The sequence below is a fragment of the Tursiops truncatus genome, chromosome 20 (assembly GCF_011762595.2).
Source record: "Tursiops truncatus isolate mTurTru1 chromosome 20, mTurTru1.mat.Y, whole genome shotgun sequence".
NCBI classification, from domain to species: domain Eukaryota; kingdom Metazoa; phylum Chordata; class Mammalia; order Artiodactyla; family Delphinidae; genus Tursiops; species Tursiops truncatus.
In genome coordinates this window covers 52,861,894-52,885,254 of record NC_047053.1, presented here as the reverse complement: position 1 = coordinate 52,885,254, position 23,361 = coordinate 52,861,894, and the positions used below count along the sequence as shown (strand labels likewise).

Sequence of the window (23,361 nt, the reverse complement as noted above, 5' to 3'; positions counted from 1 at the left end):
TCGCGTGGTGTTTGTCTTTCTCTGTCTGACTCAGTTCACTTAGCAGGAACATCTCTAGTTGCATCCGTGTTGCTGCACGTTCCTGCTGCTTCTTGACCTCCCGCCCCACACTCCTATTTTCTGGGCCCTTTGTCTGTCTCTAACAATGACAGCTGGTCTCACAGATTTCCTCAATTATTTCAAATTGATTAAATAGCAATTAATGGTGAAAAGCTATGCTGGATGAATTTTAATAAGCCTGGGTATTTATAGACATAAAACAATACCACGCCAATGTCTCTTGATTAACTCAGACCCATGACAATGCTTCATCTCCTCCTTTTCATGGCCGTGTGTTTATAAAGCATGTTTGGAAATTTAATTGGTATTGTGAAAAGATAGCCTATAGCAAGTTAATTAGATACCAATTAGACCCTAAAAATACTAATCAGAAACACTAAGTGGTATTTAATACGTAGGTTAAATACCATCCTTATTGCGGTTATCTTGTTTCATAGCAATTCAATTGCTGAACTTTGCTGGAGTAGATTAAGAAACAAGCTTGATGTTTTAATATACTTTAATCAATGTAATTGCGAATTAATTACACCATTAGAATTGTGTGGTGCATTCTCCAGTAAGTGCAAAATCTGGGTAAATATTATTTTTTCGGGTTTAGGCCAATTGTGATCACTACTATTTAAAAAAATAAGGGACAAAGAATGTCTTGACAGGTGCCTTAAAGCACATTCACAGGGAATTGTCTTCAGATATGACAAAGAAGATGGGGACAGGGTGATGGTAGTGCGGTTGGGTGGAGTCATGACCACAGCAGCATCCTCCAGGTCCAGGCCCAGAGCCCAAGACGGAGGCAGGACAGGGGTTGCTTCAAAACATTTACTCTGGGATGTGAACCACGTGTCCTGTAGCTGCATCCAAAGAGGAGGAGGCTAAGGGGTTAAGAGGCCTCTCCCTCAGGTCCAGGAAGACAATAGAATTGTCTTCTGCACCTCTATTGCTTCCAAGGGGCTGGGCTCTGGGCAGCCATGGGGTGGAGGCTGTGCTCCACACACACACTGGGCTCTGGTCCCATGAGCCCTTCCTGTGTGCCTGGCACTGGGTTAAGCCCATCACGGACCAGTCCCGTTTCACCATCACGATGAGGATGACATGCGAATCACTGTCCTGTGCTGCTACAAAAAGGAAACCAAGGCTCAGGAAGGTTGAGGACTGGTCAGTGCACAGGGGACCACCTGGATCTGGCTTCAGATTTGTGGACCTGAGACCTTAGACGCAGCCCTCTATCTGCCGAGGTACACACAGCTGCCAGGTGAGGGCTGGGGGTTCTCCACGCCTGCTCTTGTTACCGGGGGTCAGCGCTGATTGACTTCCTCAGGTCCTTGGTCTTGGATTCTAAGCAGACTGGGCTGCCCTGAGCATGGCTGAGGTGTGTGGGTGAGTGTGCTTGTGGGGGGACTTCAGATCTAGATGGTGGGACAGGCAACTCCAGCTTAGACAGCAGAGGCCCAGGGGGTCACCCCTGTAACTGAAAGGTGTGTGTGTGTGTGTGTTTGTGTGTGTGATGGTGGGGGGGCCAGGGTGCAGAATGTGCAGCCAAAGCCAAGAGAAAGGACGACAGAGCACAGCTTTGCCATTTACTGTGTGACCCTGGGAAAATCACTCAACCTCTCTGAGCCTCAGGCTATTACAGGAGCCGGTATTAGCTACCTCAATGGTTGTGGGGAAAAAGGCTGAACTGACGTGCCTCCTGTTTCTGATGGAGGCAGTACCTCGCGGGCTCGAGAGTCTAGGAGAGTATAACCTGCTAGATTCTGGAGTTAAAAACAAGTAGGGGAAATTCTCTTTTGCACCCTCCCTTTGTCTTTCCCTCTACTTTTCTATCTCTTTTGCACGGATTCGCACAAAACATCCTGGAAGGATATGTAAGAAATTAACAACGGTGGTTCCCTGGAGTGTGGAGAATTTCAAGGTTGGGTGGGATAGAACCAGGCAGATGAGGGACTGGGCTGGCATGGCGTGAGATGGAGGATGTCTGCCTGCTACAAGTTTATCTTTTTACATTTGTTGGTTTTTGAATCGTGTAACTATATTCCCAGTTAAAAATTAAATTAAAAAACTAAAAAAATAACGGGGGCGGTTTGGCAATAGCAGCAAAATTATGCACATTTACCTTTTGACCCAGCAATCTCATTTCTAAGAGTCTGTTTCAGAGTTATATGTGACAGTACGAAAAAATGTAGGCACAAAACTATTCACTGCAGAAATCTTTGTTATAGTAAAGGACTGGAAACAACCAAAATGTCATCACTAGGGAGCTGGCTGACTAAACAATGGGAGATCCACATAATGGAACACGATACAGATTTTTTAAAAAGGGACAAGGAATATCTCTATATACTCTTACAGAGAGACCTCCAGGATACAATGTAAATAAAAAAGCAAAATGGAGAATGTATGTGGAGTACACTGTCATTTATCTAAGAAGGCGACGGTACATATTTATACACACGTAGCTTTTGTTTATGTTAAAGACATGGAAGGGAAAACCGAACCAAACCAACAAACAAAAAGAAATCACTTCTCTTGGGAAGGAGGAGGACCAGAATTCAGGCTGATTTTTTTCTGAATTAACTTTGCTTTGTAGATTTAACTTTGGAACCACGTAAATATGCTACATAATTATAGAATAAAATTAAATAAAAAAAAATCAATCCCTAAAAATCGAAACCCAAATGAAACAAATGAACCTCACTGTATATTGAATTGGAGCAAAATTACACAGAAAGAAACCATTTCAGAGACTTTGCAGCACAGAAAGGGGGGGACTGTATCCCTGGTGGGATACGTCCTAAGAAGTACAGATAATCTGAAACTATTTTCAGTAATCACAGTGTTGATATTGCTGTTCTGAAACTGTCGTGGGTATTTGTGGGATCAAGTAGTGAGTAATTCTGTTGCTGTGGAAGAAACTAGGTTTTCAGAATGGAGAAAAGAGAGACAAAAGACCAATGAGATTATTTTTAAAATGTTAGAGTCCTGAAATTGAATTGGAAGTATCAGTATGTGTTTTATCTTTAAAAAAAGTATTTCTGAGTTGTCCATTCACAGGGCCTTGAAACAACAACCAATGCTAGAACCAGGAGCAGCCCCAGTGCCCAGATTTTGGTATCTAACTATCATTAAAAGAAACAAGGGGGCTTCCCTGGGGGTGCAGTGGTTAGGAGTCCGCCTGCCGATGCAGGGGACGCAGGTTCGTGCCCCGGTCCGGGAGGATCCCACGTGCCGTGGAGCGGCTGGGCCCGAGAGCCATGGCCGCTGAGCCTGCGCGTCCGGAGCCTGTGCTCCGCAAGGGGAGAGGCCACGATAGTGAGAGGCCCGCGTACCACAAAAAAAAAAAAAAAAAAAAAAAAAAAAAAAGAAACAAGGGCTCCTTGATGACATGGCTGATCCCAGGCACAGGGCAGGAAAAGGAGCTACCTTGGGCCACCCTGTCATACCAGATAGCAAGGAACCTATCAAAGACTCCTGGGGCAGGCTTCCCTGGCGGCGCAGTAGTTGAGAATCCGCCTGCCAATGCAGGGGACACGGGTTCAAGCCCTGGTCTGGGAAGATCCCACATGCCACGGAGCAACTGGGCCCGTGAGCCATGGCCGCTGAGCCTGCGCGTCTGGAACCTGTGCTCCGCAACAAGAGAGGCCGTGACAATGAGAGGCCTGTGCACCGCGATGAAGAGTGGTCCCCGGGCTTCCCTGGTGGCGCAGTAGTTGAGAGTCCGCCTGCCAATGCAGGGTACACGGGTTCAAGCCCTGGTCTGGGAAGATCCCACATACCGCGGAGCGGCTGGGCCCCATGAGCCATGGCCGCTGAGCCTGCGCGTCCGGAGCCTGTGCTCCGTAACAGGAGAGGCCACAGCAGTGAGAGGCCCGCGTACAGCAAAAAAAAAAGAGTGGCCCCCGCACGCCACAACTAGAGAAAGCCCTCGCACAGAAACGAAGACCCAACACAGCCAAAAATAAATAAATAAATAAATAAATAAAATTTAAAAAAAAAGAATTAAAAAAAAAGACTCCTGGGGCCACATCAAAAGGACTCACCAACTTGGAAGAGGTGGGTGATGGGTCAATTTGGTATCAATGAGAGTAATAATGGCAGTGGATTGAAACATATCAGACGTATTAAAAATCCTTAAGGACATAATAATACTAACAAAAACAAAACAAAAAGATGCCTCCCTCTGCCCCCATCCAAACTCATCCGTCACCTTAGAAGATGCTATGGAACCAATTCACTATTCTGAAAATTGTTAAGTCATGGAAGAGAACTGAGCATTTACCATGCTTTTCCTAGACGAACTAAACCTTCAGGTAACCAAAAAGTTGTTAACGGAAAAATTCTTTTGGGGGGAAAGTATTTCAACTCATAAATCAAGGAGAAATCATAATATTCAAGTATCCTCATTTTGATACTTGAATACATTTCATATCCTCAAGTATCCCCTATTGAGATAATAGAGCACACAGGGGTGGTCAACGGTCACCACATCCTAGTAAGAGAGACACGCAGACTCCGTGCCTTCTAATGAAAACGCACAGCACCATCTAGGAAGTAATATTTTGAAAAAAAAAAAATCAAATCTGAATATGATCAAGCCTCTAGTTCTAAATTCCAATTTACTGCAAATATAGTATTCAGAGGGATATATTAAATGGCCCCACAGGGATGCAGTTGCAAATCCAGGCTGTGGAAAACTCTATAGGACAAATGGCTAAGTTTCTTTCTTTCTTTTTTTTTTTTTTTGCGGTACGCGGGCCTCTCACTGTTGTGGCCTCTCCCGTAGCGGAGCACAGGCTCCGGATGCGCAGGCTCAGAGGCCGTGGCTCACGGGCCCAGCCGCTCCGCGGCATGTGGGATCCTCCCGGACCGGGGCACGAACCCGCGTCCCCTGCATCGGCAGGCGGACTCTCAACCACTGCGCCACCAAGGAAGCCCTGACTAAGTTTCTTTACTAAATAAATTAAAAGGAAGAGAGAGTGAGAGACAGAAAGGAGAGAGAATCTGTAGATCAACTGAGACCTAGAAAACTTCAACCAGTTGCAACTGTGTGGCTCTCATTTGGACCCTGAGGCAAATAAACCAACCAGTAAAAGAAATGCCGCGGCAACTGGGGAAATTTGAATGCTGACGGGGTAGCTGATGCTATTAAGGGGACTGTTGATTTTTTAAGGCACTATAATGGGAATGTGGTTATTGTGTTTAGGTTTTAAGTAGAGACTTTATCTATAATATTTCTCTGCAGAAATATTTATGCGTGAAAGGCTACAATACCTGGGATTTCCTTACAAATGTTCTAGGGGAGAAGCAGAGGGCTGGAAAATAGAGGGAACGTATTGGGCCGTGAGTTGGTAACTGTCGAAGCCAGGGTGCGTTATGGTCTGATCAAGTCATCTTAGTCTCCTCACTACTTTTGTAGATGTTTGAAATTGTTCACAATTCAAAGGGGAAAAAACGGTCCCTTCTCACTGGAAGGTTGGAAGGGACAGACGCTGCTTTTTTCCCCTCCCTGTGATACTGAAGGCCAAAGGAGCAGGAAACAAAATCCCCACTTGTATCCATTCATACTCAGAAAAAATCAAGTTATAGTTATTTACAATTAAATCATACAACACTTTCTTTTTAATGCAAGACGAAGTGCAGGCTCTGGAGTTTGAAGCCAAGCTTTGCAGTTACTCTGACTGTGAACAAGTCACTGGCCCTCATGCCTCGGTTTCCTCCTCTGTAAAATGGGGTGATGATAACAAGCTTTCCTTCTTAGGGGTCTTGTGCAGCTTGTAGGAGACAAGAATGTGAGGGAAGCCCAGGCATCCTGCCTGGCCTCTAGAAAGTGCCCTGGAAGCGTGAGCTCTTCTTATGCACCAGTTTCTATGCTCAAGCTATCTGGACAATTCATTTCTGCTGACTTTCTTGGAGCAGTTATGGGGTGCTGGGCACAGACTGGACCTGGGAATCAGGGGGGCTTCTGCAGCTTCCTCTGGCTCTGGGTCATTGCCCTAATTGTCCCGGCCACTAAGCTGGTCTCCTTGGCCCTCTGAGAGCCATTTGCCTTAGAAGTTTGCAGCCCAGGTCTCCCCAAAGTGCAAGGAAACTTAGAACCGGCAGCAAGAAGCTAATTCTTCCCAGCTCAGCTCCTCTGCATGATGAAAGCCTCCCTCTTCCCTCCACTGCCTCCCCCCAGAGTCCCAATTAGGAGGTTTCTCCAGCCAGCCGGCACTACCGGCGAGCAGCTACAGCCCTGGTCCAGGAGGGCCCCGCTCGGCTTCAGTGATGCACTTTCCTAGAAGCGAGATGTCTGCGGCTGGGGTGTATCGGGATCTGGACCCTCCCTCCTTTACTTGAAACACCGGCAGAAAATTCTCTGGGTGATTTAATCTCAGCCCCTTCCCGTCCAGCCATCCCCCACCTTGCAGCAACAAAGGCTAAGGCTGCTAGTCCTAGAAATGGTCCTTGTTGTCACACACGGCTGGTGTGGGAATCTTCTGGAAGTATCTGCGGTCACCTCGAGGCCAGCAGAGCCCGCGGTTCCCTGCCCTCCACGGCTGGCTTCCTGGTGACATGCCTCTCACATCCGGAGGGAGCGCACTGCCTCCTCCCACCCGCCCCACTCAGCTGAGGCCAAGCTGTAAAACACGGCGTGGACCACACACTCTGTGATCTGCCATCTCCCATTCTCTTAGGGAAGGTCGGCTCCGTGCTCCTCGTGGGGTGAGAGGAGAGACCCAGGAGTGGCTGCCAGAAGGGGATGGTTGAGAAGTCCCGACTTGCAGCACAGTTCCAATTATAGCAAATCTACTACCATCACCATCACCACTGCTACTAGTGCTTTTTGTTACGGCTGAATTGTTTCCCCTCCAATTTTTATGGGGAAGCCCTAACCCCCAGGACCTCAGAATGTGACTGTGTTTGGAGATAGCCTTTAAAGAGGTAATTAAGTTAAACGAGGTCCTTAGTGTGGGTCCTCATCCAACAGAACTGGTGTCCTTCTAAGAAGCGGAAGTCTGGACACAGACACACAGAAGGAAGACGCGTGAGGACACAGAGAAGGCGGCCGTCTACATGCCAAGAAGAGACGCCTCAAAAGGAACCAGCCTTATCAGCACCTTGACCTTGGACTTCCGGCCCCCAGAACTGTGAGGAAATACATTTCTGCTGTTTAAGCCGCCCAGTCTGTGATACTCTGTGAGGGCAGCCTGAGAAACGAATCCATTTCTACTACTATTGCTACCGTTTTCGGAATGCTTCTTAGGTGTCATTCTGCTGAAAAAATTACAAATATTCTCATTGAATCCTCATGCAATCCTAAGGGACAGAAATTATCATCACCTTCGTGTGCAAAGGAGGAAACAGGATGTCTCTTGGCTCTCCAACAGCTAGAACAGCGCCCATGGTTGGGCTCAGTAAACACTTATTGAAGGAAGGATGCTCAGACAGTTTATAGGGCTTGTCCAGGGGCCTGGCCAGAGGCAGAGCAAGGACTTTAATCTAAGCTTCCTGAGTCCTACTCCTGCCCTTAAACACACTGTGTAGGGTCAAGTACAGTCTGAGGACAGATGACCCTGCAGAGTGCCCATTAGCCCATGGCTTGGGGGTAAGAAGCATGGTCTGGATTTTTCTTTCTTTTTTTTTTTTGCGGTATGCGGGCCTCTCACTGTTGTGGCCTCTCCCGTTGCGGAGCACAGGCTCTGGACACGCAGGCTCAGCAGCCATGGCTCACGGGCCCAGCCGCTCCGCGGCATGTGGGATCCTCCCGGACCGGGGCACAAACCCGTGTCCCCTGCATCGGCAGGCGGACTCTCAACCACTGCGCCAGGGAAGCCCCGTTCTGGATTTTTCTGATGGGGCCGTGGCTGTGCGGGGACCCTGAACCTGAAGCAAACCTGGTTTCGTTCATAAGGCAGGCTCATCGAGACTGACTGCTCCCTGCACTGGCTCACACACAGGCCAGTGCCTGTACTCCCCGTGGCCTGGACGTGGACCTGGGGAAAGCCCGCATGCCCCTTGCCTTGATCACGTGTCCTCTGCTTGGCTTGAACCAATGATTCAGAGACAGAGCGGGGACTCCCTCCTCCCCCTTCCTCGCCTTCTCCCTGCCTCTGTGGCCTGCGTCCTTCCGGGAATCTCCAGGCTTCCTCTCGGGGCAAGGAGAGGCCTTAAGTACCTTGTAGCCCTGGTTGATGCCGTTGATGAACTGGGGGCTGGGGGCAGTCCAGGTGAAGCGGATGGTCGTGGAGTTGGTGGCTTCTGCATGCACGTTGCCCGGAGGGACCGTGGGCACTGGAGGAGAGCAGAGAGGTAGGGGTGTGTGTGGAGGGGGCACCGTCTGACTGTCCGGCCCGGTTAAGCAGCGAAAACACACGAGGTCTGCGGACCCTGCTTTACACCCCTCCCCCAGCTCCTCCCCTGCTGCTACGGAGACTTCAGATGCCCTCTTTCTGCAGAGTAGTTTGGGCTTAATGAAACCGGTCTGGCCCATTTCACAGGGTACCCACAAATAAAAGTGACGGATCTGAAAATGCTCAGGGTGGTTTTTAGGTGCAACGCTAAATGTAAGCTGTTTCATGATCCAGTTAATGGGTAACTTTGCAGAAGGCCCCTGTATCCCCGAAGCCTCTGCGTTCATCACACCCACCCCAACCTCTTCATCCATCTTTCCCTCCATCCCCCCACCCTACGGGGTAGCTGGGCACAGCATGTGACAGCCTGGGACTGGATAAAACAGGTGACACGGTTGAGGCAGTCAGGACTGGACAGTCAGGACCCATCAGGCACGGAGAGGGGGAAGTGCCAGCTCCTCCACGGCCACTGTCCCCACCCACCTCCCTGCAGTGTCCACTCGGTGACTTTGCTGCTGTAGACGCCCAGTCCGGCGCTGTTGTAGGCGGCCACCTCGATCTCGTAGTTGGTCCAGATGATGAGGTCCTCCAGCAGCAGGTTGTTGACGTCAGCATCCGTGATGTTCTTAAACTGGTACCCAACAGGCAGCCCGGCCAGGCAGTACCTGAGGGGAGAAAGCCAAGATGCCATGGACTGGAGTCAGCCTGCTGTCCTCGTGCCCAGGAAGCTGTCTGTGATGGTGGAAACCCACATCCATGCTGCCCAACATGGAACCTGCTGGCACTTGTGGTTTTGGGCACCTGGAACGCGCTTAATGTAACCGAGGAACTACGTCTGTCATTTAATTTACTTCTTTATTAATTTAAATGGCTGCAAGTGACCAGCGGCTACCCCACGGGATAACGCAAGTCCAGGGGATGTGTCTGGACTCTTCTTTTTGACGGGGGAGGAGGACACTGGTAGGATAGCCAGCCAGGGATGCTGAGAGCTCCTGGGAAGATCTCACGGGTCTAGCTTTGAGGGGTCGCTGATCAGAGAGTGGTCTCCAAAGGTTGGGCTCATTTCCTTTCTCCTTCTAGGAGAAGGGCTCCCTCTCCTGACAGCCATTCACTGAGGTGGAAAGAAAAAAACCTGAGGCTACGTACTCTACCAAGTTCCACCTTCCACTGGAAAAAAGAACGCAGGGTAATAAAGAAATGGGATACGTGCAGGCAAATTCTGGAGGATGGATAGCTCATAGGAGAACAACAGTGCACACATACTCTAGCGTCTAACTATGGGGAAATCAGAGGCCCCAACTTATTCTGATGCTTCACAAAACCCCAGAGCAGTGGTTCTCAAAGCCTTAGCGTGCATTAAAGACACCCGAAAAGCCTGTTGAAACACAGATTGCTGGGCTTATCCCAAAGGTTCTCATTCCATAGGTGAGGGGTAGGACTTGAGAATTTGCATTCCTATCAAGTTCTCAAGTGATGCTGACGTTGCTGGTCCAGGGACCACACTTTGAGAACCACCACCCTTTAGGATTCACCAAAAAGCCCACGACGAAATTAACCGATAACAGAGCAGCCCAACCAACAGTAACTGCTTCCAAAATCGGGGAATTCCAGTGCCGTGAGCGTACACATTCAGGAAAGAGACGTGTGAAGTTGCCTAGCATCTTGCAACCAGCCAGAGTTCAGAATACTGACACGAGTTCTCAGAAGTTTCAAGTAGCAGGCTAATTTTCTTTTATGAATACCAAATTTTAGTAACAACTTAGTAATACACTTTCAGGTTACCAGTAAAGCACCCATAGTCAAATGTAAAAATAAAAGGCTATATAACTGGGCTCCACTGGGCAGTAGGGACCAAAGACAGGACTTCCACTTTTTAACCAGTTCTTGGCCTAGTAATTCGTCCACTCATTGTCTGTCCTGGGGAAATCTGGCCTGCTAGAATATTCTTGGTTTCCCAGGTGGTTGGTCCCCTGGATAGTAACGTGTCTCCGTGTAGCCCTACTCCTATGTAGCCCTGATGTCTGGCAGACCTGCCATCCATACCGGCTTAAGGAGGCTACATTGGATCTCCTCTCTAACCATTCCTATTGGTTTCCAAGGCTCTCACTGCTGGAAGTTCTTCTAGATGTCTAACTTCAATCCCTCCTACTGTCGTGTAGGCATTTCTTGTTGCCTGGTCCTTGTGGATGAAGAAGGACCTGCCATGAATCTGCTCTGTTTTCCAATCCACTCCCTGACCCTCCCTCATCTCTTTCCTCTTGAGTCTGGGCGGCCCCTCCTTTCCCTGGTGCGGACGCCTACCTGATGATGTAGCCCTTAAGGATGCCATTCTGGTGGCTCTCGGGAGGTGGCTGCCACTGGATCATGATGGACTGGTTGGTCCGGCCGCTGGCGATGACATTCTGTGGAGGGGCCGTGGGGGGCTCCTCAGGAAGGGAGACCCTGGATAGGAAAACACCAAGAATGGGCAGGGCTTTTCACTCCTAGTCTCCATGGTAAATACAGGAGTTTAATGGGATAGGAAGAGGCCACACCCTGCTCTGTCCTTGGATGACTCTGCACAATTGCTGTGTGCTTTTGGGCTAGTCACTTAACTTCTCTGAGCTTGCTTCTTTACCTGTAAAAGCAGTATCATAAAGTCCACTTGCCTGCTTTATGAGTGGTTGAAGCTCGAATGACACAATGTATATGGAAGTCTTTTTAAAACACTGTAAAGCATCAGATATATGTATTTTCTGTGCGGTTGAGGGACACAGGCCTTGGTTTCCCATTTGTCAAAGAAGCTGCTGTCGGGGTTGATGACGTCATGAGTGTTCAAGTATTTTAGAAGCAGGAGTGTCAAATACTCACCTCCCAGTTACCAGCTGGTGGTGAACTTGAACCACGCTTCCTTTACGAACCAGCTGAGCCCTGGCAGGGGTGAGGCAGGCCGGGTAGGGGTGGCGTGGCGTGTGCGTGAGAGTTTGAGCATCCCCGCACCCCCTGAAGCCCAGTGCTACTGCATTTCTTTCTCTGGCATGGCCAGGGGACACAGCATTCCACTTCTGTATTTTTCACATAACTGACATGCATCCATTAACAACAAAAGTTGATTATTTTTGATGGATGTCTTTCCCGTTTTATGTTTTTGTTTCCTGATGGATAGCTTTTCCAAAACATCCTGCACCCTCCCATGGCTTTGTAAAGCCTAAAGTGAGGGTAATCTAACCTTTTACTTGCTGACTCAGGACGGTTCATTGGGAAGATGAATCAGCATTACACAGGGAAGCCCGAAGGACTGGAGAAGTTATAGGATGGTTTCCCTACACTTCGAGGTTTCTTGTTATTGGGATTTCGTAGCTCTGAAGGATTGGGGCTATGTCCATTTTTTTCCCCTGCACCACCTCTCGTGGTCCAAACATGGCCTGGCACATAGTAGGTGCTCAGTAAACAGTGAATGAATAAATTCTCCTATAACTGCTCTCCATGCCAGGCTGTTAGCTGTCACTTCTCCCTCCTGTTAGAGTGTCACAGCCCCTGTGGCATCCCCCTAGTAAAAGCCAGAGGGATTCAAGCTTATTGGAACTGTGGGGAAACCACAATGATTGATTTAACCCAGTGGGGGGGGGGTCTGTGTACACACCAAAGAGCATCTTTTAAAGAGCAAAGCGCATTCTTGGCTCCCTTAGCAAGTACTGTTTGCTATTTCTATTTGCTATTATTTCTGGGCTCTCAATTCTCTTCCATTGGTCTATGTGTCTATTTATTTATTTATTTTTTTGGTTGCAACTTGCAGGATCTCAGTTCACCAACCAGGGATTGAACCCGGGCCACAGCAATGAAAGTGCTGAGTCCTAACCACTTGACTACCAGGGAATTCCCTATGTGTCTATTTTTATGAGGAGCATACTGTTTTGGTTTACTATAACTTTATAGTATAGTTGGGAATCAGGAAGTGTGGTGCCTCTGGCTTTGTTCTTTGTTCTCAGGATTGCTTTGGCTATTTGGGGTCTTTTGTGGCTCTATACAAATTTTAGAATCGTTTTTTACTATTTCTGTGAAAAATGCCGTTGGAATTGCGATAGGGATTGCATCGAATCAACGGATGGCTTTGGGCGATATGGACGTTTTAACAATATTAACTCTTCTCAGGGGGAAAAGGATAGTCTCTTCAATAAACGATGCTGGGAAAACTGGATAACCATATGCAGAAGAAGGCAATTGGACCTCTATTTTACACCACTCCCGAAAGTGAACTCGAAATGGATTAAAGACAAACTTAAGACCTGAAACTATAAAACTCCTAGAATAAAACATAAGAGAAAAGCTCCTTGATTTTGGTCTTGGCAGTGATTTCCTGGATATGACACCAAAAGGACAAGCAACAGAAGCAAAAATAAATAAAAGTGGGACTATATCAAACTAAAAAGCTTCTGCACAGAAAAAGAAACAACAAAATCAAAAGGCGACATAATGGAATGGGAGAAAATATCTGCAAACCGTGTATCTGACAAGGGGTTAATATCCAAAATATATAAAGAACTCATACAACTCAACAGCAAAAAACGAAATAATCTGATCAAAAAATGGGCAAATGAGCAGCATAGACATTTTTCCAAAAAAGACATAAAAATGGCCAACAGGTCAATGAAAAGGTGCTCAACGTCACTAACCATCAGGGAAATGCAAACCAAAACCACAGTGAGATATTACCTTATGCCCATCAGAATGGCTATTATCAAAAAGACAGCAAACAGGGCTTCCCTGGTGGCGCAGTGGTTGGGAGTCCGCCTGCCGATGCGGGGGACGCGGGTTCGTGCCCCGGTCCGGGAAGATCCCACATGCTGCGGAGCGGTTGGGCCCGTGAGCCGTGGCCGCTGAGCCTGCACGTCCAGAGCCTGTGCTCCACAACGGGAGAGGCCACGGCAGTGAGAGGCCCGCGTACCGCAAAACAAAAACAAAAACAAAAAAGGCAACAAACAACAAGTGTTGGTGGGGATGTGGATAAAAGGGACCCCTCGTGCACTGTTGGTGGGAGTAAAAACTGGTACAGGGACTACGGGAAACAGTATGGAGGTTCCCCCCCAAATTGATAACAGAACTACCACGTGATCCAGCTACCCCACTTCTGGGTATATATTCACCCCAAAGAAATGAAAACAGGATCTCGAAGACATATCTGCACCCCCATGTTTACGGCAGCATTATTCACAATAGCCAAGATATGGAAACACCCTAAGTGTCCGTCCACAAATAAATGGATAAAGAAGATGTAACACAGCTATACAGTGAAAGATTTTCCAGCCATGAGACAGAAAGAAATTCTGCCATTTGCAAAAACATGGATGGACCAGCAGGGTATTATGCTAAGTGAAATAAGTCAGGCAGAGAAAGACAGATACTGTAGATCTCACTTATACGTGCAACCTAAGGGAGCTGAACTCAGAGAAATAGAGGAGGTGGGGGGCTGGGGAAGATGTTAGTCAAAAGGCATAAATTTCCAGTTATAAGAATAACAAGTTCTGGTGATGGAATACACAGCATGGTGATTATAGCTAAGAATTCTGTATTATATACTTGAAGGTTACTAAGAAAGTTGATCTCAAATGTTCTCACCACAAAAAGAAACAGTAATTATGTGACAGGATGGAGGTGTCAGCTAACACCATGGGGGTAATCATTTTGCCATAGAGGAGTGTGTCAAATCAATGCATTGTACACCTTAAACTTACATAATGTTACAAGTCAACGATATGTCAATACATCTGGAAAAAATAAAAATACACATAAAAAAATAAAGAGCAAAGCACACAGCTTTGGGGCATGGGATTGGTGTCACTATCATTCTGACCTGATGTCTTTTCTCTCACTAGAGGAGGCTGCCTGTTCTATGGGGGTCTAGGCGGCTAGAACGCGCCTCCTACACAAGTGGGTGTTAAAACACGTGAACTGCTGTTTTTATTAAACTTTCATCATTTTAAAAAAAGCTTTGTTGGAGGCTTCATGGGGTCTGGCACCATGCAAGGCACTGCGTACAGAGATCCGTGTAGACCCTAGACGTCTTTGGAAATTCACGTGCGTTTAACAATGATGGCAACCCATGGGGATGTACAGCAGAATGCGGTTAAGTCTTGGAACTTGCATGGCCCACAGTGAGAGGGACAACTCAACTGGGTTAGTGAGTTGAGCCCCTGACAGACACCCACCCGGCTCCCCTCACCTCTCTGTGTCTTTGCTGAACTGTCCTCTCCCCACGTCGTTGACGGCACAAAGACGGAACTGGTAGGAACGTGCGGGAACCAAGCCCTTGACCATCACCGAGGTGGCCTCGGGGTCCACGCTGGCCAGGAGCACCGTCCAGGGGGCATCTACAGGGACAGAGGGTGGAGGCTGAGGTAGGCATCTTGGGGGTGCACGCGTCTTCCCCCTCCGTTCCCAGCAGGGGTCCAGCCTCGTTTGGGCTGGCAGGGTAGTACCTCCCCAGCTTGGTCCAGTAGAGGCTGGTCACGTCATTTTTCTGGGTCCCCCTTAGCCCACATGTCCCAGGGGGTTGGGGGGTCCTGGGGAGGGAGCAAGGGCTCATGGGAACTGAGAGGCATTTGTCTTTTCTATCTTTTTTGTTTTTTCTCAAATTGATGAGCTCTAGCAAACTGTATTTGAAACACCACTCAAATGATGCCTGCTAATTTTGGAGTTCATGGCTTGGGGATGGAGGATAAAAATTAAAAAAAAAAAAACAAAACTAATGGCCAGGGACTTCCCTGATGGCGCAGTGGTTAAGAATCCACCTGCCAATGCAGGGGACACGGGTTCGAGCCCTGGTCCGGGAAGATCCCACATGCCGTGGAGCAACTAAGCCCGTGGCCACAACTACTGAGCCTGCGCTCTAGAGCCCGCATGCTGCAACTACTGAAGCCCGTGCTCCGCAACAGGAGAAGCCACTGCAATGAGAAGCCCGTGCACCACAACGAACAGTAGCCCCCGCTCGCTGCAACTAGAGAAAGCCCGCGCGCAGCAACGAACACCCAACGCAGCCAAAAATATATATATAAATAAATAAATTAATAATAATAAAAAAAAACCAACAAAAAACAAACAAAAAACTAATGGCCAGTGTCTTGGAGGCTTCTGGGTGGCAGGTCCCAAGTCCAGCCTGTGCGTCATCTCGTTCAATTGTCACACGACGGCAGGATGCCGTGGCTCATTTTACAGATGAGGGAGCTGGGCCGTCCAGAGGGTTGGCTCAAAGGTACGGAAGTGGGGTCGCCCTGGCTGCGGTCGGCGGAGGGGGTGGGAGCAGCCTTACTGTTCTCCGACATCTCCAGGACGTAGCGGATCAGTGGGCTGTTGCCGTCGAAGGGCTTGGCCCACGTCAGGTTGACGGCCCTTCTCTCTGCGGCACTGAGAGTCGCCACTGGGTGCTCAGGGGCATGAGGCAGCTGCCTGGAGGAGACAGGTGTGGCGGGGCCCCCCCGTGAGGTCTAGAATCAGGTGACACCCAGGACTCAGTCTGAGCTCCCATGATATCTGGTGCTTGGCCCCCGAACCCAGCCTTTGGGGCCATCTAGCTGGAGACTCTGTGCACTGGCTTTGGAGCCCACCTGGCCAAAGCCATAACCCAGACTCCCCGCCCTTGACAGGGGCCGAACTGAGCTGGCGAAGGCCTGGAGGATGCTGGGGTGAGGTGGGCGGGCTCAGGTCACACCTGGCCTGGTGGCCTGCCTAGACGCAGCCTTCCCTTTGCTGCCTGCACCCCTTTACCCCCCGGAGCCTGCCCTCACCTCACACGCAGGTGGGCACTGCGAGAGTCGTTGCCTCCGGCTGAGAGCACCCGGCAGGTGTAGGTGCCGATGTCCCCGGACCATGTCTGCGAGATGTGCAGGGAGCCGTTTCTGTCTAGACGGATGCGGGGGTTGCCCTCCATGCTCAGTGTGGCCCCATCCTTCTCCCAGACGTACCTGAGAGTAAGAAGGACCGCTATGTAAAGAGAGGCAGGGAAGGCAGGGTGGGGGGGGGGGCTGCTGGGGAGGGCACAGCCCAGGGCTGGTCTGGAGCAGGGAGCTCCAAAGGTGGGTAGGGGGCAAGCCCCCAGCCACAGCGGGGGCACCTGCAGCCCATCACGCCTGCGGGTGGGGCCCTTGGTCCAGGAGCATGACCATATCATTATCCACCGTTCACACCTTCAGTTCAGGTCCAGGTCACAGCCTGGTCGCTTTTGGCCGGAAGCCATCACCAAGCGGTGCAGAGTGGACAAAAGGTATCTTCCAAAGAGGTTAAAAGATTAGGGCTGGGGGCTTCCCTGGTGGCGCAGTGGTTGGGAGTCTGCCTGCCGATGCAGGGGACACGGGTTCGTGCCCCGGTCCAGGAGGATCCCACATGCCGCGGAGCGGCTGGGCCCGTGAGCCATGGCCGCTGAGCCTGGGCGTCCAGAGCCTGTGCTCCGCAGCGGGAGAGGCCACAGCGGTGAGAGGCCCGCGTACCGCAAAAAAAAAAAAAAAAAAAAAAGATTAGGGCTGGAAAAAGAATGAACGTCTCCACGTAGACTACATGTGGGGATTAGTTTTATGACGGGAATCATCAGATCAATGCATCACTGTGACAAATTAACTTTGGCATCTAGAAAAATCACTTTAGCTTTGGTCAGTCAGTACAAAGGGGGACTTGAGAAACTACACACATGCCCGTGCCTGACAATGAGCAATACCTGCTCTGGATCTGCCCTGGAGGAGACACAATAATTGTCATGAACACACACAGGGTGCCAGCTCCCGGGAGGATGCTGGGCTGCTTCCCCCCAGGGAAGGGCGACCAGGGCAGGAATGCGGTCGGGCTGGGATGCTTTCCTAATAACCCATCAGTCGCTCAATGAAGGGATAGGGTGATGGGGCTGAGTCACAAGGCCCTAGAACTCTCTGGGTTTAGGGAGTGTGAGATGGCTGGGGAGAATGAGCCCGTAATATATATATATATTTTTGCGGTACGCGGGCCTCTCACTGCTGTGGCCTCTCCCTTTGCGGAGCACAGGCTCCGGACGCGCAGGCTCAGCGGCCATGGCTCACGGGCCCAGCCGCTCCGGGGCACGTGGGATCTTCCCGGACCGGGGCACGAACCCGCGTCCCCTGCATCGGCAGGCAGACTCTCAACCACTGCGCCACCGGGGAAGCCCTAAATAATATTTTATAGTCCTCAGGAAATCAAAGATGTGCAAAAATATTTAGTTATAAGGACATTCAGAATGATATTTCTTAACATGAGCAAACATTCAGAAACAATCCACATACCCAGCATTAGGGAACTGGTAACAAATTCTGTGGCATCCACACAGTGGAGGACTGAACAGTCATATAACTGACAGAGGAAGAGATTCACAACAGGTTCGTAAGGGAAAAAACAGAGTAAAACACTGTTTCTAGTTTTTTCAAATGACACCCAAATACTACTCTCTCTAGTGAAAGGAAACAGATTAATCTACTTTTCTACTTCCTCTCTCTCCATCCCTCCCCATGGTCTTTTGGTTTACCTGCATTTTCTATATTGTCCTCCCAAAACGGATACCTATTAGCTGTATGATAAGAAAAAACAGGAACAGTACTGATGAATATTAACAAGGTGGACTGTTCGGATTCAGTCTAGATCTGGGTTCAGATCCAAACAGAAGCAATTCTGGAGGCTTTTCATGCTGCCACCTACACCTGCCCAGCCTGCGTCCCCCGGAGCCCAGCTTTATTCTGAGGATATGTAACCAGGATTAAGTGGCTACCACTTTAGTCTGATTCGGTTGTTCAAATCCTTTCCAGTCTGTCTACTCAGGGAACCCCTGGTATGTTTCCTGCCGCCAGAACAGGGATTTTTAATTCTGGCTACACATCAGAATCACTTCGGGGACTTCTAAAAAAATACTTAAGTCTGGGGCCCACCCCACCCCTAAGACTCACCTCAAGGAGGTGGAGGGCTGCCGGGAAGCTCCCCTCCCCCAAGGTGATGGAAACCAGGCGTGCGTGGGAGATGTCGGGGTGGCCTTGGCCACCAGTTTGGGGGGATGATGGACCAATTCTGTTCCCTCCCCCATCTAAAAATGATTGTCCTAGATGGGTAATTCCACTCTAAGGCGAGGACCCCTCCAGTAAACTGGAACAGTGATTTCCCATCTGTAGTTCACTGGCGGTCCCGGAACGTGGGCCTGCAGATATATTGCAAAGGGTCCCTAAATCTCTCTGTTCACAAGAATTGTCCAGAGGATGAATAAAATGTGCAAGTTTTCCCCAAGTATTAGTAGATAACATTTGAATAAAATACCAATTTATTTTAAAGTTTTACTGACTTAATATAGCTTTTTGTTACAATAAAAGTTTGCAATTAATGGATGCTAAAGTGATAGCGGCTATTTATGTATGGGTCTGAGACCCACAGCAGTGTTCTATGGGGAGAACATGTGGGTTCTCCTGGAAGACATTTTTACAGTTGGTATATTAATTTTTTTAATAAAAATCTAATAAACCCTGGGATAAGCATATTCTAGATTATCTGCTGGCCATGTTCTAACTCCGTCTATGTGATTTCAAGGCTCATGTTTCTAGATTATCTGCTGGCCATGTTCTAACTCCGTCTATGTGATTTCAAGGCTCATGTTTCTAGATTATCTGTTGGCCATGTTCTAACTCCATCTATGTGATTTCAAGGCTCATGTTTCTAGATTATCTGCTGGCCGTGTTCTAACTCCATCTATGTGATTTCAAGGCTCACGTCTGCATTTGATGATGAGTATCCTAAAGGGCCAATGTTTAATGTTTAATGAGGTGTTTCTCCAACTGGGGCCTGAGACAGATCCTCTGAGAATGGGTGTGGATCTAAAAGCCTAGTACCCTTGAATGTAAGGTGGTGCAGCCACTGTGGAAAACAGTATGGAGGTTCCTCAGAAAACTAAACGTAGAACTACCAAATGATCCAGCAATCCCACTCCCAGACATATATCCAGAAAAAACTATAATTCAAAAAGATCCATGCACCCCTATGTTCACAGCAGCACTATTCACAATAGCCAAGACATGGAAACAACCATGGATGTCCGTCGACAGAGGAATGGATAAAGAAGATGTGGTATATACACACAATGGAACATTAGCCATAAAAAAGAACAAAATAATGCCATTTGCAGCAATGTGGATGCAACTAAAGATTATCATACTAAGTGAAGTAAGTCAGAAAGAGAAAGACAAATACCATATGCTATCACTTACATGTGGAATCTAAAATATGACACAAATGAACTTATCTACAAAACAGAAACAGAATCGCGGTCATAGAGAACAGACTGGCGGTTGCCAAGGGGGCGGGGGGTCGGGAAGGGTGAACTGGGAGGTTGGGGTTACAGATGTAAGCTTTTATACACAGCCTTTACACAACAAGGTCCTACTGTGTAGCACAGAGAACTATGTTCAATATCCTCTGATAAACCAAAATGGAAAAGAATATACATACATATGTATAACTGAATCACTTTGCTGTACAGTAGTAATGAACACGACATTGTAAATCAACTATACTTCAATAAAAAATAAAATAAAAAAGGGGAAATAAAGCAAAAAAAAAAAAGTTGTGGTACCCTTGCCTCCAACCTTGGTTTCCGGGGTCCCATTTGTCACAGCCATACAGACTGTCATATACCCAGTGGCCACCAGGTGGGGTCCCAGGACACAACTGCCTCCTGAGCAGAGCGGGCCGTTACTCCAAGTGGCATCAGTGCCCGGCCCTTCCAGCTCCGTGCCAGTTGCTTTGGCAGTGACATTGCCCATAAAATAGAGAAGCAGCACGGAGGGAGTATTTATTTCTAAGGAAACAGTGACGTTTTCCACTCAGCATCCCAGAGCTCAAGGGAGAGCCTGAAGGGACCATTTTGTTCCTGTTTTAGTTCCAGGAAGTGTCCTTGTGCCCAGCCTGGGAGGGTTCCCAGCTTTCGTGACTTTCTCGGCTTCTTCTGTGCTCCCTGGCCTCTCCAGGGCGTTCCACGGCGGGACCTGGTTCCCTCCAGGCCAAGTGGCTGGCCGAGGTCTGGGCTCCCAAGGAGGATGGCGGGGGTGGCCCCAGGCTGGGCCTCTGTCCCTCACATGTGTCCCTTTGAGGGTCACCTCAGGACCCTTTCCCTTCCCAGCCCTGTCACTGCTCCCACGCCTGTTTACCCAGACCCCCCTGCTGTCCACGCTGTGGGCGGAGGGTCTAAGGCCTGGGGGGGTGGTGCTAGCAGGGGGTCCCGAGCAACCCGGAGCCTCCTCCTCTCCCCAGACAGATGCCTCTTTCTCATCCCTTCCTTTCCGCCCTCCTCCACTCCCTTTCCTCCACTTCCTCACCCCCCAGCCCCTTCCCCTCCCCCCACCACCCTGCCCAATTCAACTCAGGCTGGTCAGTCCGCCAGGCATTTACTTAGTATCCCCCATGTCCCAGCCCTGCACTAGCTCTGCACGGGCCACACTTACCCGTGTAGACACTCGCCCAGCAACCAGCTACCCCCTAAAGCTGCCCCTCCCCTTTTGCCTACAAGGGGCCACAGCCGAAGGAGTACCTGACAGTCACTCGGGGGTCGTGGGTCACTCCACACATCATGGAGGCCTGGGTTCCCTTGATGACGCTCTGGTCCTGGGGGGGCTTGGTGATGCGGGTCCGGGCTGAAAGAGAGCAGGGAGACGGCGTGGTGGGAAGGGAAACAGGTGGGTCCCACACAGACAGGTGAGATGCAGGTGTAGGGGAGGGGGACCTTCAGGTGAACGGTACCCGAGTGGCTGAATTCTACGGGTGGACTGGTCTGCTGTGGTCAATGTCCCAGAACGTTAAGAACCACGTGCTTCCACGGTATGGGATTCTTGGAAGCCACGATCACAGTGGGGGCTCTTTTAATTTTGCTCCCACAAACCCACGCAAGGGATGAAGAAAGATCAGGGCTGTGTTCCCAGCACACCAGTGGTCCAGCCAGGGTAAAAATAGGATCATCTGATTCTGGGTCTAATGCCCACCATCACCCACCAGGCCCCTGGCGCTCAGCCTAGAAGGGCGGCCCACACCTACGTGTGGTACCAGATCCCAAGTGGTACCATCTGAGGGTGGGAAGGGGCTTGGGAAGTTGCCCCAGAGCAGGGGTCACAAACCACAGCCTGGGGTCAAGCCCAGCTGGCGGCCTGGCTGGGTAAATTCCCCCATCCTGGCACTCAGCCACACCCGCTGGATTCACCACCGTCTACAGCTGCTTTCTTGATGAAACAGAGGAGTTCATGGAGCTGTGACAGAGACTGTTTGGCTCACAAAGCCTAAAATATTTACTATCTGGCCCTTTACAGAAAAAGTGTGCTGATTTCGGCCCTAAAGTCTATGCCCATCAGCTCTCTCTTCTCTCAGCTTGGCCAGGCACGGCCAGAGCCTCGCTCACACGGCATCACCCGCGGGACCTTGGCCTTCCTGTGGCCTGTCCTCTGCATTGATCCATCCAGGTCCTTCTTGTAAGACGTGCCGGCTGGACAGACACGCGGATGTGGAGCTGCAGGGGCTCGCGGGCGCTCAGCGCCAACTAACCAACTAACTAAAGAGCTCCCGCTTGCCCTTCATACTCACCCCACACGACCAGGTCGGCCGAGGCTTCGTCGACCCCCCGAGAGTTGGTGGCCAAACAGGTGTAGGTGCCGGCGTCGGAGGTGTGCGTGGGGCTGACGAGCAGGCTGCCGGATTCCAGGAGTGTGAAGCGAGGCAGCTGGACCGAGCCGCTGGCCAGGATGCGCTCCCCTGGGGCGACACGGGGTTGGGGGGGATGCATGGGTTCAGGCTGCCGCCCTGGCACACTGACATCGCCAAGGGCCTGGATGGCACTCCCACCCGTCCCCGGCCCGTCTGGGGCAGGGTGAGCTCAGGCAGGCTCCCAGCTTCAGAAAGGCTGGAAGGGCCACCGGTGGGGGGATGGTGGTGGCAGCGGGGCTGGGGACCAGAATGGTTTCTGACTTGGTGATGGACACAAGGGCACACGGTCACAGAGTGGGTGGCCCAGATCCCGGGTCTCCTGATGTCTCTCCACCCACTGCGCTGTCTGCCCTTCACCAGAGGAAGCCAGCACTGTCTCTTGACGCTGCCGGGCACAGCCCTCGGAGGCAGCTGGCACCTGGGCTGGGGGGAGGGGACAGAGAGCTCTGACAAAGTGGTGACAAGCATCCTGTGGGAGGATGCTTCTGGAGGGTCACCTGCAGGGGAGCGGAGGAAAGTGATGGGTGGGAACAGTAAGGGGTGAGGGCGGAGAGGGACACATAGGGCGGGGGCAGCCCTTGTCAGGACAGACCTCCCTCTGCAGTGGGACCTAGGGAGGCCTGGAAAGAGGGAGAGAGAGGGAGAGAGAGGGAGGGAGGGAGGGAGAGGATACGCCGTGTGTGAGTGAGTCTGAGAATGCAGGTTTTCGTGATTGTACCTATTTTAGAGAAAATCCCACCTGTCTGTACAGAGGGGACTGTCCATGTGCACGTCTGGGGGTGAGCAGGTCCCTCTGCACACACGTGTGGGCGTACTGAACAAGTGAGCGTGTTAGGTGGGTGTGTTTACTTCTGGGCCTGAGTGTGCCCACACTCCCCCCACCAATAGTGATGGGGTATCTACTGTGTGTCAGACTCTGTTCTAGGCCCTGGGGAGATAGCAGGGGACGAAATCGAAAGCCCTGACCTCGGGGGGGGCCAGGCAATAAGCAAAGCCAAGGTGCAGACGATCTTGCGGATTAGAAGGTGGGAAAATAAAGCTGCGGGGGGTCGGGGGAGGGCCTGGGCGAGTCCTGTGGAGAAGGTTCATCTGAGCAGAGGCCTGGGGGGTGTGAGTGAGTGACTGTGTGTGTGTGTGTGTGTACATGTGTGTGTGTCCCCGGGGAGGGCTGTGAAGGTGAGTGTACAATGCAGAATGTGGAGGAGTCACGCGGGGCGGGTGGACCTAGGTAGACGGCTTGGGCTTTGGTGGCTCAGGTGTCGGGAGCCCCGCAAGCTGC

At 50.2% G+C, this 23,361-nt stretch overlaps 1 protein-coding gene across 3 annotated transcripts in view; it reads right to left on the bottom strand.

The window, feature by feature from the left end:
* The window catches only part of SDK2 (sidekick cell adhesion molecule 2), a 141,332-nt gene that overhangs the window by 53,101 nt on the left and 64,870 nt on the right, over positions 1-23,361 (bottom strand). For all 3 annotated transcript variants that reach the window (XM_073798037.1, XM_073798038.1, XM_033846858.2), the window contains exons 10-17: positions 21,963-22,130; positions 20,923-21,025; positions 16,148-16,324; positions 15,673-15,809; positions 14,587-14,734; positions 10,689-10,829; positions 8,871-9,052; positions 8,213-8,328 (exon numbers count right to left, since the gene is read on the bottom strand). In XM_073798037.1, the coding sequence (XP_073654138.1) occupies positions 8,213-8,328; positions 8,871-9,052; positions 10,689-10,829; positions 14,587-14,734; positions 15,673-15,809; positions 16,148-16,324; positions 20,923-21,025; positions 21,963-22,130 (1,172 nt within the window). The remainder of the gene's footprint in view (positions 1-8,212; positions 8,329-8,870; positions 9,053-10,688; positions 10,830-14,586; positions 14,735-15,672; positions 15,810-16,147; positions 16,325-20,922; positions 21,026-21,962; positions 22,131-23,361) is intronic.